This window comes from Tamandua tetradactyla, chromosome 16 (assembly GCF_023851605.1).
Source record: "Tamandua tetradactyla isolate mTamTet1 chromosome 16, mTamTet1.pri, whole genome shotgun sequence".
Lineage (NCBI taxonomy): Eukaryota > Metazoa > Chordata > Mammalia > Pilosa > Myrmecophagidae > Tamandua > Tamandua tetradactyla.
In genome coordinates, this window is record NC_135342.1 from 63,067,993 (window position 1) to 63,084,977 (window position 16,985).

At 41.3% G+C, this 16,985-nt stretch overlaps 1 protein-coding gene across 2 annotated transcripts in view; it reads left to right on the forward strand.

The window, feature by feature from the left end:
* The window catches only part of TANGO6 (transport and golgi organization 6 homolog), a 294,759-nt gene that overhangs the window by 266,201 nt on the left and 11,573 nt on the right, over positions 1-16,985 (forward strand). The window contains exons 18-19 of one of the 2 annotated variants that reach the window (XR_013163629.1): positions 5,667-5,915; positions 15,851-16,067. Coding sequence is in view for 1 of the 2 variants with exons in the window: in XM_077132839.1 (XP_076988954.1) it covers positions 5,667-5,843 (177 nt within the window). In the remaining variant the exon portion in view is untranslated. Of the gene's footprint in view, positions 1-5,666; positions 15,177-15,850; positions 16,068-16,985 lie in introns of those variants that run through there. The other variant, XM_077132839.1, reaches the window with a different exon arrangement.

The window sequence follows — 16,985 nt, forward strand, 5'->3', positions numbered from 1 at the left end:
TTAAAACAACATCTGGGTGCACGGGTGGTTCAGTGGTAGAATGCTCACCTTCCATGCGGGAGACCCGGGTTTGATTCCCAGACCATGTACCCCACCCCCCAAAAAAAAACTTTATCCCCACTTGACAGATAAAATCACTGAGGTTCCAAATGGTGAAGTAGTTGCTCCCTAGTTAGTAGCTGGGAGTGGCAGGAGTCACTCCCCCCATGTCACCTGCCTCCAGACCCATAGGTGAACCTTGTACATCTGTCTCCCCCAAACACTGGTGACTTCCCGAAGGATAGGCACTGTCCCTCATCACCCAAAATACTTCACATCGTCTCCTGTACACAGTTGGAGAGATGTTGGCTCAGTTGTGCTCTCAGGACATTCCTTGACTCTCTGCCCTATAACTGGTCTGGTCTGCTCACCCTCGCTTTCCTCAGTCACAAAATCAAACATTGGTTTTAACATGGAGGCACAGTCAAAATGAGGGCCATTAAAAAAAATTGTTAAATATAACATACACACAAAGAAAAGAAAGAAAAAGGAATGATTTTCAAAGTACACTTCAAAAAGTAGTTACAGAACAAATTTCATTTTGTTATGAGTTACCATTCCACTATTTCAGATTTTCCTTCCAGCTGCTCCAAAACACTGGAGGCTAGAAGAAAATTTTTTTTCTTCTTTTTTGTGAAAAATAACATATACAAAAAAGCAATAATTTCAAAGTACATCGCAACATTTAATTGTAGAGCAGATTTCAGAGTTTGGTATGGGTCACAATTCTACAGTTTTAGGTTTTTGCTTCTAGATGCTCTAAGGTACCAGAGACTAAAAGAAATAACAGCATAATGATTCAGCACTCATACTCATTTATTAAACTCTGCCTTCTTTGTATAATTCCACCATCACCTTTGATCTTTCTCCCACTCCTTAGGGGTATTTGGGCTATGCCCATTCTAACTTTTTCATGTCAGGACTATAGCTTCCTGACAGGCTTGCAACACACTTAATGCTTATTCCAACATATTTTTAAACAGAACTAACTGGGTTCTGGGGTTACCTTTTCTTCTGGGCCCCTAATCTGGAGAATCTTTTTGTCTGCCAGGCCAATCTGACTACTAACTCCAGTTCACCTCCTATCCTAAATGTCTTTCCCCTGCCTTTTATTTCCACTTCTAACTTCCTTATTATTTATCTCTTTTTCCCTCGTGCCCAGTAGTTATTTATGCCTTACCCAAAAAGAGAGCCAAAATTAGTGGTTTATAGATTGTATGGAATTGAATTTTCTCTCCTTTTGGATCTTTTTCTTTTCTTTTTATTTTTCCCATCTGATGGTTCTATAGAAGATTAAATTTCTAAGAACAATTACTCTGTGCTAGCATTTAACTTTTTATCCTTTTATAGTTAGCAAACCATTTCCTTTAAATATTAAGAAACTATAGATTGAAAATTCTTTATGATCACATCGTTCCTCATGAGTCTTTGTTACTGTAAATGTCTTATTTGCACCTACCTGTGCTGTCTTGCTGATCTCACATAATAATAACAGAATAACAGGAATTTCATTCACCCAGCTACTACTTGTAAAATCACCTTGAAATGTAAATGGTTTTTTTGAACAAATAAAATAATTTTTTAAAAATATAAGTAAATCTGTTGATTAGTAGATGTTTTTACTAATGGTGCTTGTGCCAGATCGGTAGATTAGATTATTTCATCTCTTTTCAGATATTCTTGATTGTAACCACAATTTTGTTTTATTGCTTTTATAATGAAATAAATAAATAAATAAATGTAGGAATTAAGAAGAAGAGCTATATTTGCCATTTGATTTAACTCAAACATACGACCACCACTGTGGGTATGTTCTGAGTCAAGCTGATTCAAAGAGTCAAAAACATTGGTTTCCTGTATTTCCATTGAAAGTGCACTCATGTTCCTAAGGCAGTCTTTTGCCCACACTATGTCCTTTTCAGTGTGTGGTGCCTCATCTGTTCTTTTCTAAGACACGTCTAACCCTAAAGACTGCTCTTGTCCCTGAAGCAGTAGCTGTGTGAACTTCAGGGAACTGGCACCTGGAATGAATGTGTTTGTGCGTGCAGGTGTGTGCATATGCTCTCTAAATTCTTTTGGTAAAACACTTAAACCCCACCCCCTTCCAAAGAGTTTTCAGATTAGGAGTCTGGGTACTTCCTTAAAATACACCTGGCCCAAGAGCTTCTCAGCAGCTGAAGGTATTTATTTCAACCACCTGCTGCAGCAAAACAAGTTCTACTCTGGATGAGATGCGCCCACCCCCCTCATACCTATACCTCTTCCACCTTTCCCTGGAGTCTTGGGCCTTACTACAGTGTTGGTATGAAGAGCAGGTGTGTTGAACTCTCAGCAAGGGGTTTCCTCCTTTGGATTATCTATATCTTGGCTACCACAGAGGCTCCTTTGAGTAAATTTGCCTTTGAACTCCCTTGTATTCACCGTAATCCATGGGATTAGGTGACAGTCCCTGGTTGGCAGGAAGCTCTGATCCTTGGAGAGTCCAGAGGAAGTCCTATGATATGTGGGATCCCCAGAGTTACAGGGATAGGGGAGAATTTGTACCAGGGTGGATTGCTAAAGTAGACTCATTAGTTAAGAAGGGGCTTTTTCTTAACACTCAGTTACCTAAACAAGGAGAGCCAGTAACTGACAAACTAAGTTACTGGATCCCTAAGGGTATGAAGTAGTGTTTGCACAAGGATTATTGTTATTTTAAGGACACAGCAGTGCTGAGGGGAAAATTCCTACCCACGATAGGAAAGAATAGAATGTCTTAGCAGAACAGAATACCTTAACAATACTTTGAATGTTAGGAGGTGTCTGGCAAAAGTCTATGTTTCTGACTTGTGGAAAGAAGTCCAGGGAAATAAAAATTGGAGGGGTGTGGTGGTCTGCGGGGGGTGACCTTGTAATAAACAGTGGAGACTCTAGAATTTCTTTATAAGAGCAGTTTTAGTGGAGACTCTAGAATTTCTGTATAAGAGCAGTTTAGGCTGTAATCCATTGGAGATACAGTTAGGAAACTTGTTTCTGTGCTGTATCTGCATAGCAAGCATATATTTTAGGTATCTTGGGAAGGAGGAAACTCAATAAAGCTGCTCCTTGGTGCCACCCATTGGCTATAAGTAAATGTCAGAGTGAAGCCCTTCCACGTGGCAGGGAGATGTTCTTCTCCCTCCATCCACCCCACTGGCAGAAATCACTTTCTTTCCTCTACTTCCACAGGGTTACATTTATCTCTGGGAGTGGAGACCCATGCTGTTATAGCTGCCAGAGGGTAGGGTGCATGCATTATTCATCTTTCTATAACCATCACACTGCCCGGGCATGAAGTAGGCCCTTAATAATGATGATTGAATGAGTGAGTAATCATGAGGCAGTAGCTGTGAAGAGTCATCCTTCCCAGAATCTTCGTTCGTTTTCACACTGCCCATCTTGAGGAAAGATAAGACGTCCTTAACCAAAGGTAGATTATGGGAGGGTAGTAGGGATAGTGGCATAGTTAGAGTTGGAAGCCTGGGCCAGGTGACCTAACTCCTATTGTGTCCTTGTAGCTTCCTGAGAAACCTAGGAGATAACTACACAGCAGACATCAGGCAGCATCTTTGTGAAGTTTGCTCACAGGATTTCAGCTGCTTAATGTCATGACACTGGGCATGGAACACTAGGAGTTACCTGCAAGTGTGGCTACATTGTTGAGTCCAGTGCAAGATGAAATGCAGGGTCCCTTGTTTGAAAAGCAAGAAGAAAAGTGCTGTTAAAAGTATTAAAATATAAAGCTTTTTCCTTTGTTTAACAGTCTCTCGCAACTTGCCATGGTGTTTATCATTTGCTATTTAATGTTGCTCAAAAAGTAGAGAAAAGGTTTAATGTTAAATTATAACATGAATTTTATTGTTCATCTTTACATTGTACAATGCTGATTTTAAATGCAAATATAAGAGCATTTAACTCGTATGCAGAGTCACCAAAATTATACAATTTAGCTAGTTCATTCTTAGCAAAACAGTGGAAATGTCACAAAACTATCATTATTTCATTTCTTGATCAGCACTATCAGCACCATCCACTTTTCAAGTATGATGAATAAGACAGACTGAAAGGAATAAGACCTACAGATTGCCCTATCTTTTCCTTCCCTTCTTTGTCATCATTTTCAGTGTAAATGGTTGGCTAATATAGGGAAGTAACATGAGTTAGAAAGGATATGGTAGGGTTCCTTGGTCATTTGCATTTCTTAGAATGTCATTGCTTTCTTTCTGTGTTGAAAAGCAAGTACTGGTTCTAATAGACAGGCTGGCCTCTCCTGCTGTCAGTGCCTCTATTTGCTCAGGCCTTGGACTCACTTTGAGTCTTGCTTAATTCCCACACCGTGGATTCACCAGAAATCTGTGCTCATGGGGCATGGTGAGTGCTATATGCAAATGTATTGGCAAGAAATGGCAGACACAAATATTGCTTGACTCTCCTTTACTTACACTCATGCTTCATTGCCCCATTGGACTTCACTCACAAAACATAACGATAAATTTATTTAGAGTTTCAAGATGGCGAGAGAAAGCATTAAGATGAGCATTAAACCAACCTTCTGCAATAGGGCCTCATGCAGCTGCACTGGCTGCGTGAAGCTGGTCCTGATTGTCTGAGATGTTTCAGTAGGAGATTCTTAAATTTTTAATTTCTACCAAGTGAGAAACTGACCAGGAGTATCATGCAGGCATGCCTTCATTTATTCATAAATATTTATTAGATAGTCCCTTCTATACCAGAGTGAATAAAGCAACAAAGTCCTCAAAGTCAGTAGTCAGTTGAGGAAAATTTTCTTTTTTTAATAAGTATGCCATAAATATTTAAATTACGGTTGTGTTCGATGCTTTGAACAGAACTACAAGAAGGGTAGGAAGGTTAGATGGGGGGTTAGGAAGGTATCCATGAAGAAGTAGTATTTAGGCCTAGGATGAGTAGGAGTTGGTAGGGTGGAGAGAAAATGGATAGTTTGCTAAGCTGAGGTAATGGCATATACAAAGGCCTTGAGCTGTGGAGGCCTTTACTTAGTCCAGGAAAGGAAAGGCCTGTACAGCTGGGGCCTAGGGAGCAAGAGAACAGCTATGGGAAATGATAAGTGGCCTGTGGGGCTTGTTTTGTGTACCCCTTTTCCCCTGCTTTCCTCCTTCCACTCCCTGGGACCCATTCTGATCCAGAGCATCAGAAGATGGAAAGGGCTCTTCTCTAATTTTATGCCAAATCCAAGATATGTGGTCATACCTGCTCAGTGTACTTCTATTGATGCTCAGGGAACTCTGGGCCCAGATCACTTGCTTGTTACTCACCGAATTAGCCATTTCTCACCGTTGCCATCTCCAGTTCACTTCCCTGTTCCTAAAATGTGACCTCTCATTCTTCTGACCTTTCACCATATTCTCTCAGTAACACTCATGACACTACCATGTTCTATTCCATAGTATCTTTGTGTGTAGGCCTTCTCTTCCCTACCAGACTGTAAACCCTTTAAGGGTAGGTTCTATGTCTGTTTTACCTTTGCCTAGTAGTTAATTCTGTAGTAAATTCAGCTAGATGTAAGCTTACCTATTTTTAATTGGTCGATAAAACAGACAGATGGTCATGAGTGTGTCTCTTTTGTACAGGTGCTGAGGGATGTCCTCAAAGATCTCTACCACCTGCTGAAGCACGTGGTGCGTTTGGAGCCTGATGATGTGGCTAGACTCCATGCCCAGCTGGCCCTGGAAGAGCTGGATGAGATAATGAGAAACTTCTTGTTCCCACCACAGAAGCTGGAGAAAAAAATCGTGGTCCTGCCATAGTTAGGCCTGGTTCAAAGGATATGGAGGAGGGAGGGACCAAGCAGCCAGAGCAGTGCCCAAGCCTTTCACCAGGTGACCCCACTTCATGGCTGACCCTGGAGGTGGCTTTATCACTGGTCACTTATGTTTTCAGGTTGACCTTCTCCAAAGGTCTGCATCTAGCCATCCTTCATCCAGCTCAAAGTGTGCGCAGGTGAAAGAAAAAAGATTGACAAATATCATCAATCTGAATATTTTCCAGTCTTATAGCACTTAGACAGGGATGCTTACTTGATGTAAGTGTATTTTGAGCACAACTGATGGAATTTAATTGACCATTCTCTTGCGACTTGAACAGAAGAGGTTAGCCAGTCATATGTCCCACATCTTGATATTCTTTGGTGACCAGATTATTCTTCCTTGTGATAATGAGAAACAGGTAGAGCTAGTCATACTTGGCTGCTTAAAAGGCATTTCAGAGTACAGAGATGCAGTCGGAGGTGGAACATAAGAAAATTGTTAATAAAACAGGTAAAATGAAATAAAATTATCTTGGCTGGAAAGAATAATAGGTCTGAATCTGGTCCTCTGCTGTTGGAATGGAAATCTGTGGAAATGAAAAGGCTTTGATCTCCAGCAAAAGAAAATCAGGCTGGCTGACTCTTGTAGCAAAGCAGGGTAAGCCTGTGTCTGTCCTGCCTGCCATTTTCTTTCTCTTTCTCTGCTACACTGTGTATAGAGTTGCCCTGATTATCAGGAGAAAAAAACCACAGCATTGTCACAAGAATTTATAGTCTACATTTGGTTCTCTGCCTCTTTAGAAAGATAAATGTTTAGACTGTGGGTTGGTAAGAAATGAATGCTGGAAATGATGTTGCCTATTGGTGATGTGATACCATAATTTCAGATGGAGCATATGCCATGGACTCCCCTTTATTTATATATTTTGGCCACTGCATTTTGATTGCTGCTAAAAGAAATAGCAACAAGGAGAAACTGACTAACTGCTTCAGACAAGTCCTCCCTCCTATGAACACCCTGACAAAACTAACCTGCAGCTACATTATCAGTCCTCAGCTTTGCAGGATTAGATACAGAATTTTATCAGAAGATTTTATCCATGTTCTTTGGAGTGACTAGGCTTTGGGAGACTGAAACACAGTTTCTAAAAACTCAAGAGACCAAACGATCTATATGCAAACATGCCCATTTGCCAATTAACAGTAAGATATTTCTCTCTGGCCATATATAGACACCATTCTTAGAACCTTCATGGTGAGCATCCTTTTAAAAGGGCAAATTACAGAACATTACAGATTTTAGCATGGTGAGCAGAGAATAAAAACAAAGGCAGTCAGATATTTATATAATATAAATAAGGCATATTTCCATTCAGCTGGGGTAGGTGCATTAATTTCCATTCTCCAAATCAAGGAAGTCTAGAAAATCAGGATTCAGGCCTTCAAATCAGAGAAGAAGCTCCTTTGACTCAAATGGATATTCACTAAAAATTCTTGGTTTTTGGCCTTGCTTAAACTACACTCCATCCAACCCACTTTAGCTAAATCAGATTGAATATGTTAGTATGACTGATTGAACTTAAAACTTTATTTGCATTAAATACATTCCAGTTCTGAAGACATATCCTGATTGAACACTTTGATTAGACTCAGAAACTCTCTAGTCTAAAAACCTAGCCTGGGAAATGCCTCATGAAGTATCCCAGTCCTTTTATTCCCATTCATAAATTATCTCTTTATTATTAGAGAAGTTTTGAGTTTACAAAACAATCATGCATAAAATACAGGATTCCTATACACTTCCTCACCACCAACACTTGCATTTATGAGGAAAATTTGTTACATTTGATGATAGCACTTTTTTATGTAATTTTTTTTTACAGTAATTACATTTGATACCATTGAAGAAAGATTATTAAAGTAGTACTATTAACTCTTGTCCATGATTTACATAAGGGTTTCCCCCCACCTATATTCCCAGCTATTTTTTTCATGCTTTTTTTAATTCTTTCTTTTCGTTTATTATTATTAATTTTTTGTGCATGTTATTTTATTACTCATTTTCCCATACACTGGATAAAGGGAGTGTCAGTCACAAGATTATAAATTGTCTCTTAATTTGAATTATTTGGGAAGTACTAAAAGCATCTGTTCTTTTTTTTTTTTCACATGGGCAGGCACCGGGAAGCGAACCCGGGTCCTCTGGAATGGCAGGCAAGCATTCTTGCCGCTGAGCCACCCTGGCCCGCCCAGCATCTGTTCTTTATTGATTTTGATGGATTCAATTTGAGGGAGTGACTTTTTCTGACCTTATTACCAAACTCACGGGGAAGATACCTTAATGTAACTCTTATTGTTATCTTTCCAAATTATGTATATAATAATATTATTATGTATATGAAAAGTCCTTGGGAAAGAGCCTGAGAACTTTAGGATAATAAAATCACAAAACTGAAAAAAAGGAGGGGGCAGGCACCATCACCAGGGACCCAAGACCAGTAGCAGGAAGGAGCCACAGTGGCACTTCTGCCCACAGGGCCTGTGAAAGGCATCTTGTTCTTGAAGTAGCAGCATAGCCAGGCTGCATCCCTCTTCCACCCATCTCTTCTCTATCTGAGGCCACTTTCTTCCTGCTACCCTTTCCAGCAGAGGTCTCATGCATTAAAGGAAAAGGACTCCCCTTGACCCCCTTCAGTGCCCAGTGGCTTGCACCTAGGCTCCCTGTTTCACTCACCCTGTCTTTTGCTTGGCTTCATCCCTCCTTCTTCCTTTCCCTTCCTGGCCCTTTCCTCCTCTTTCCAGACCCACTGTCCACAGCTCCTTTGATATTGTGACAAGAGGCATGGGGGGCTCCAAAGCAGTGGCTGCTATCAAACCCCAGGCTTTCTGCCCAAGTATCAACTACTTGTTCATGTTGGACTTCTGAACATTCAGGATAGTTTTATTCCCTGCTGTATTTTTTTTCTTCCTTGGCACAACCTAGCCCTCTATAAGTCTTCTCATTTATTCAGCAATCTTTTAACTTTCACTTTGTTCCTTAACTCTACACACACATAATTTTCCATATTTCCTTGAAGCTTCCTCCTTATCTTTTGCCTCATTTCTTCACTGCTTCTATTACTTCTACTTCTCTATGGCTCTGCCCACCCACCCACTTATAAGAGCCAAGATGTCATGGGCTAGAGGGTGAGAAAGCAAGTCACAGACAGCGACAGTGATTTATTGAACCTCTACTCTGTGTCAGACACTGTACTAGGCACTGAGGATACAGAGGTGAACAAAACCCTTATCCTCAGGGAGCTTATAGTGGAGGAAGACAGACAATAAATAGGATAGAGAAATAAAACAGGTTGTTAAATGGAGATAAATGCTATGGAGAAAAAGAAAGTAGGAGAGGGGGTTGGGTAACATATGGTGGGTTGTGGTAAGTTTAGATAAGTTGTGCAGAGAAGGCCTCCCTGAGAAGTTGGTATATGAGTAAAAACCGGGAGGAGGTGATGGTGTGAGCAGGAAAGTATGGGGGAAGAATATTCCAGGCAGAGGGAACAGCTAGTCCAAAGGCCTGGAGGTGGGAGTGTGTCTGGCAGGTTTGAGGAAGAGCCATGGGGATGAGGTCAGAGAGGTCACAAGTGGGTCATGTTGGGCCTAGTGGGTACCTCTGAGCAAGGGAGGAAGCCATAGGCCTTTTTATTATTATTATTTCCTAAAGCCCCTTCACCTAGTTTGGGGAAAGTGCTTTGAGGCCAAGATGATAGATGCTGTAAAATGGGAAATATGTATAACCAAAAGGAATCTTATACCCAGCCACAGCTTTTTTCTCAATCAGAATGGAGCAGTGAGCCCCATCTCTTTTCACCACCCCCCAACTTAGTATCAGTTGTTCTGTGTTGTTGCAATTCCTCTCTCTGACAGGAGCTGTCTTTCGTCATCTGCCAAAGAAAAAAGAGGAAAGCATATGTGTTGGTCTGGCCTCAGTCCACCCACCTCCTCCATCCTTTTGTCTGGGAGAGGATGAAGGGAATGGAGACTGCTCACTGCCTGCCTGTGACTCACCAGCAGGTTGCTGCATTGGAGGGATGGCTAAGACATCTGAAAGTTGATTGGTTTACAGGAATAAATTGGGGGATGATTTGTCTGACAAGTAAAAAACCAGAATGGCTTCTGCAGTCTTTTTGCACAGAAATTCAAAATCTCAGCTGAGATTTCAATGGCAAGGGGAGAGAGAGTCAGAAACAGGAACTGAGTTCCATCAAAGCTGCTGTTCCAGGTGGGCTGGAGAGGTATTCACCCTGACCATGGACCTGCAAGGTTCTTTCTTCTTCTGGCCCCTGGACAGCAGCAGCCATGACCTCTGGAAGTCTGATTGGTCCTCCAGCAGTATCTGCAGCCACAGACATCCTGCAGTCACATGCAGCATCTCTGCAGTATGCAGCAACTCTGACTTCCATGCCCCACTCTGTGTGGAACAGAATCTGCTTGGGAGCTGGGAATTTGTCTTCCTTCTTACAGTACCCACTGCTGCACTTTTCCCTGCTGGCAGGGCTCTGGGCTGCTCTCTGCATACCCCAATATGCTGGCAAGTGAGGAGTGATACTGATTCTCTCCCCATCAGTCCTGGATCAGGCTTCATTTAACGGTCATCACCTAGTGCTGCTCCCCACAATTCTTTGTATGGACTCAGTAGCTCTGTGTACCACAAGGGCTCCATTATTGCCCCTCCCCCAGATGATCACTGCAGTCCCTTGAGAGTGTAGAGTAGAAAGATCAGTTGCTCTGTTTCCTTTAGTTTGAAAAGTTGTCTTCCCATCCATAAGCTGGTCTGATTCTCACCACAACCTTGTGGAATGATGAAGATAGCTATTATTGCCCCCTTTTGATGGGATTTGGCCTCAAGTCTCCTGCACCTCAGCCAAGAGGCTGTTTACTACATTGGAAGACCCTCCATGGACTATTGTGAACATCTGTTGAATGCTATGGAGCCTCTTCCCCCTCAAAAAAGGGTATGAAGCAAAAGTCTTTCACCCAGACTGCTGTTTGAGAGGGAAACTCAAGTGCTTATATATACACATGACCCCAAGCATATGGGTTCCCATGAAGTCGTTTGGTCCCCTGACCCATGCTGAGTGGTGTCTACCAAAAAAACCGTGGACTACTTCTCTGCCCTTTCTCATAATGTTGGGAGTGACAGAGCCTTCACATATGGATGCTGTGGCTGCTTGTGTGTAATTGTTTCCTGATTATATATGTTATATAAATTAGAACAAAGTTATTGTATCTGTTACCAAAACAAAAATTCCCACACTTAGAAATTTGGGAATTTCCCACCCCAAGATGACCACTGACGTTTGGTGCATATTCCTCCAGATCTTTCTTTCCTTTTGTCCTTTTCAAAATATATGCTAACATGCATTTCTACTTTCAAAAACAGAAGCAAAAATGGGAGCATTACCATAGTGTCTTACATATTCATTTCTTAGTTATTTATCTTGGAGACACTCTCCTGTCATCTCAGCATCTATAGATCCTTCTCATTTTTGGTGGCCTCATGTCTTCCATTGTATCTGTAAACTACAGTTTTGTAAGCATTTGTCTATTGCTGGTCAGTTGAGTTGTTTCTAATTTCCAAAGACTTTTCAGTGATTCTCAAACATAACTCTGCCTACTTAAGCTTTTCTAGAGGATGAGTCCCAAGAGGTTGGAATTCTGGATCAAGAAGGTGAACATTTTAAATGTTAGCACCAAAATGTCTACCACACGCTGATCTACATCCCCTCAATCCTCCCATCCTCAGATAACATTGGTTTAATATCCATGAAATGCAGAATCAGTCTCCAAAGCAAAATGTAGACACCATTCTTTAAATAATAGGAAATCTTTAGGGGCCAGAGTTTTCTATGTACCACATCTATCAACAGGCCACAATAGCATGCTTTGTAAGTACACTCACTGGCAGCCATGTCTTTGTTACTAGTACTTGTTAGTGGCTTACAAATATTTACCCTGGAGAGAAACCCTAATCCACCACAGGCGTACTGAAAAAGGGTTTTCCAGACCCCCACCTCTGTCCTTAGAGTCTAGGATATGCCTTCTCACAGGGTTTTTGTGTTTCCAATATAGCAGCCATATTTTCTAAACCAGATTCAAAACATATGGTTTCATGGCCCCTAAAAGAATTAGGTTGAGTCAGTAAAACCCGGGATGAATGGCTGCTGTAGCTCTACATCACTAAACATGATAATTACCATCACAGTTAACACTAAAAAGAACTTATGCTCTTCTGTGTACTCAACACATTAATAAATCCATTTAGTTCTCACACTGGACCTGTGAGGTAGGTATTATTTTTATCCCCATTTTACAGATGAGAAAATTGAGAGACACAAGAGGCTAATTAACCAGATTACATAGCTAGTAAGAAGGAGCCAAACCAGTATTTGGTCTCCAAAGGCTGCGCTTTTAAACACTGGCTTAGCTGCTCAACAGATAGTATATTTCCAAACTGTTAAAAAAAAAAAAGTTCTCAATATAAGTGAGGATAAAGTGATTCTGTGCTTATTTAAATCAAGCACCCATGTCGAATTAAGCTTCAGTTCTGATTCTCTCAAAATATTGTCCTTATACATCAAAACCTAACCTAAAACCCAAGAATTTGTTATACATCTTAAGTGTGACCTTGTAGTTTACCAGCAGCTGGAGATGGGGTTGGCTAAAGTTTCTCAGCCCACTTGCTCCTATACTTTAACAACTTTTGCAATAAGCTTTTCATATATTGCAAGGATTGTTCTTTCGTGGGGGTGGCAAAGGTAGTAGACACCTAGAGCTGCCTTCCTTGGAATACAGCAGTGGTGTGTGTGTGTGATTAGGAAACACAGCAAGTTTTCCCATGAACCCCAAACAATGCCCAGAAATTTCCCCTTATAAAGTGGTTTGGTTTGGTTTGGTTGTTTTTTGACACTTTCATCTCCTTTAAAGCAGGGCTTCAGTTCTCAGATTTCATTTTCAGAATGATATAACAATGAATCTTTTTTTTTTTTAAGGTAGTACACGTATTTACATTCTAAAACTTATGAGTAGCTTTGTCTTTAGGGGACAGGATCAACAACCACATGTAGATTTTGAGTATGTGGACAGAAGGCACTTTTGATATTCATTGTTGCTATACTGGAACAGAATGAATGAATTAATTTTTTTTTTTTTTTGGCAAGAGGTAAGTTAAAGATTCACTTTGATTCATTAGAAAGGAGAAAAAGGACTTGAAGATGGGTCTTCATTTTGCAGTCACCGTCTGTACAAATACTTCTAGTTGATTTGTCTGGTCATTCCATCAACTTCTTTGTGTGTTAGTTTTTCTCCTGTTTGTCATGATGTGATGTAGCTCTGCTACACTGATGTAACCACTGCCATCCTTGTCAAAAAGTTGGAATGTCTCACAGGTTTTTTCTTTACTGTCTGTGTCTTTCATTTTTCTAACCAACATGGGCAAAAATTTCTAGGAAGCCAGCGGTGCCATTACCACCAGCATCCACTTCGTTGATCATATGCCGTAATTCATCTTCTGTTGAGTTCTGACCCAGTGATCTCATGACAGTTCCAAGTTCCTATGTTGTAATGGTGCCATCAGTCCATCTTTATTGAACAGGGAGAAAGCTTTCTTGAACTTAGCAATCTGTGCTTCTGGTGGCTGATAGGCCATCATGCTAACACAGAGGGAGGGAGTGAGGGTGGTGGCACTGGCACAGGCTGAGGGTCCCAGTGAGTGTGGGGATGCTGCCACAGCAGCAGCAGCTGCTGCTAAGGCCTGGTATACAATGGATTATTTTTAACTTATTTCTTGTAAAGAGCTCAAAGCACATATACATTAATAGCTCTTTTCCCATGCCATTCCATGAGAGAGAAAAAGTAAGCTGAAATTCATGCCCCCCATTTGCAGAAAGGAAAAATAAATAAAAAGCAGATCCAGAGAATTAAGTTCTTGCAGATGGTAAAGGAAAAAGAAAAGAGGGGTGACAGAAGTGCATTAGAGCAGAAAAACTTCGCCCTTTATTCACTAGTTCATAGTATTAACCAGTCAACCAGCACCTAACTCCATCAGAGAGAGGAAGAGCAGCTGCAGGTGGGAGCTGTTGACATCAGGCGAGGGGGCACCCTCTCTGCTGGAAACCAGGAAAAGGGCTACTGGGCCATCAAGTGGTTTATTAAATGATGAAAGAGTTAATCTTCACTGTCTGTCCTGTGAACTGAAGCCAGCTCAGAACAAGTGCCTGGGTGGGGCTTTTCTGATGTGCAGCCCTAGTCATTACAGACACAGGTAGACTGGCACTGGGGAGAAAAAAGCCTCCTGCTGTATACTTTTGGAGTCTCCAGAACTTGACCAACCCTCCCCTGTACACATACACACCTTTATTGAACCACACACCCCTTTCAAAACTTCAAAACTTATTGTGACCTGGAGATGGGCCAGTCTGAAAGAGGCTTTCTTTACTCAGAGAAGAGAATGGTGATGCTGATGATTCAAAGAACTGGGAATGGGGCAGGGGAGGTGTCCCCAGTCCAAAAGAATCTGCTTAAAAGTATCCTGTTCAGCAATTGCAAAGAACAAGGATCTAGTTTCTTCTTCATGGGTGTTTCTCCTTGGCCAAGGCCAGTACCGTGTGTGTATGTGTGAGAGAGAAAGAGAGAAAGCAAATAAACAGCTCAGACTCCTGAAGACTATCTAGATGGCCCCCTTCCTACCCCACCCCCTGCCACCCCAATCCCTTAGGTAGGTAAAGGCCCCAAAGTGCAGGAGTTCTGTCACTGAGAAAATGAAAGCTAATCCAAGTTCGTTTTTTGGCAGCTCTGTCCTACTGCTGAAAGGGGCTAGCTGGTTTTCTCCCCGTTGTCTTGGAAAAAGCAAGTAGCCCCTTTGCCAATGAAAAGATTATGCATTGTAGAGACCTGGGGACTGACCTGCCCATCTGGCCCTATCTTCCTCTGTGTTTCTCCCTGACTTTCCCTCCTAGTTTCCAGTTCAAATCTATATCCTCTCTCCTTTTCTTTTTTTTCCTTCTGACTTGATATATTATTAGTTCATCATTAAGATTTTAAGTTCAGTTAGTTCAAACAAGTGCCTATACTATGCCAGCCATGGTGCCAGAGGAAAATGAATAGACATTCTTCCTTGTGCTCTACAGCTTACCACCTGGGTTGCTGGCTGTCTCCTGTCCTCTCAGTGCCAAAAAGGCACTCGCAAAGCCCAGCTGAGGGGAATCCTCAGGATGCAGTCTTAACCCTGGATGCCTTAAGAGAATCGCCTCGGAAATTTAAAAAAAAAAAAAAAAAAAAAACAAGCCTAGTGTCCTACTCCGAAATTCTGATTAAATTGATCTGGGATGGGGTCCAGGCATTAGTGTACATTAAAAAGTTCCCCAGGTTTTAAGATTCTAATGTGCAGACGCCAGACATAAGAACCACTGTATTAGCTTACTGGTGGGAAACAAAAGCATATGTGTGTTAGGGGGTGTCTTAGCTGCATGCACTCTCTCACACACACACACACACACACACACACACACACACACACACAGACACATACATACATCATCTGCTGTCAGTAGGACATACTTTGGGGGATCCCTCCCCATAAAGAGCTGATGGAAACTTCCTCTACCATATCCTTTATCTAATTGCTGTTATGGAGGGTCTAGCTTTGGATATCCCCTGTGACAGTGACTAGTGATGTCTTTAATCAGGAAAGAGGACATAAAACAGAAGTGCCAACACATTTAAGAATTGCAGTTGAGGTTGTGCTGGTTTGAAACTGTTGTGTACCCAGAAAGGCCATGTTCTTTAATCCTAATTCAATATTGTTGGGTGGGATCATTTTATTGTTTCCATGGAGACATGACCCACCCAATTGTGGGTGGGACCTTTTGATTAGTGGCTTCCATGGAGAAGTGTCTCCATAGATTCAAAATGGGGTTGTTTACTGGAATAGTTTAAGAAGGAACCACTTTGTAAAATCTTCAGAGCCCCCACAGCCAGAGACCTCTGGAGATGAAGAAGGAAAATGCCCCCAGGGAAGGCTTATGAAACAACAGGCCAGGAGAGAAGTCTAGGAGATGTTGCCATGTGCTTTCCCAGCTGATAGAAGTGTCCAGAAGCCAAAGACCCCAGAAGATGCCAGCCAAGTGTGCCTTTCCAGCTGACAGTGGTTCCAGACAGCATCAGCCATTCTTAAGTGAAGGTAACCTCTTGTTGTTGTCTTAAGTTGGACATTTTCATGGCCTTAGAACTGTATTTTATTAAATTCTCTTTTTTAAAGCTGTTTCATTTCTGGTACATTGCATTCCAGCAGCTTTAACAAACTAAAACAATGGTATTGTAAAAGGAGTCAGATGAATTTGGAACATTACGTTCAGTGATTTGTTCTCCTACTGGTGACCTGGTGCAGTCCATGTTCTGATAAGCCTGGGAAAATGTGTATGCAGTTGTGTAATTAAGCAAGTACGTATGTGTTCATTTTGTGTCAAAGTGAATTATGTGTATGTGTTGGTGTGGACATGCACATGGGGACTTTCAATACCCAAAAGAGACCAGAATTCAAGGCACTAGGTCCCACTTCCAGGACATCTGTGGGCAGGACAGCAGTGCTTTCAACATCATGGGCCTTGTGTACCCAAGAAATTTAAGAATTAACAAATAATTAGGATGACTGAATCATATAGATGCCTTTGTCTTACTTTCTAGTATATCATAGAATAGACCAAAAGAAATACCCAAAATTACTGAAACCACTGAATTGTAACCCAGATGCCTTGATCTTTGATAATGATTGTATGACTATACAGCCTTTATCTTGTGATTGTAAAAACCTCATGACTGGCCCCACTTGTACTCCCTTATCCTGTTGTACAACTTTGGAGTCTTAATGAAGGAACTTGAGTCATCCCAGAACTAACCCACCCAATTCCTATACTATCTTACTAGACAAAGCTAGAGCTAACCAAAATTGGCCTGTCTGACATAAACAGTAGCTGAAGCCTTAACCTATAAGTGACCTATACCTCATTATAATATTAAAAATCATGCTCATCATCAAATCAAGGCTGCCATTTTCTTATATATGCTCTGTGATTAAGCATGTAATCAATCTGTACATGCT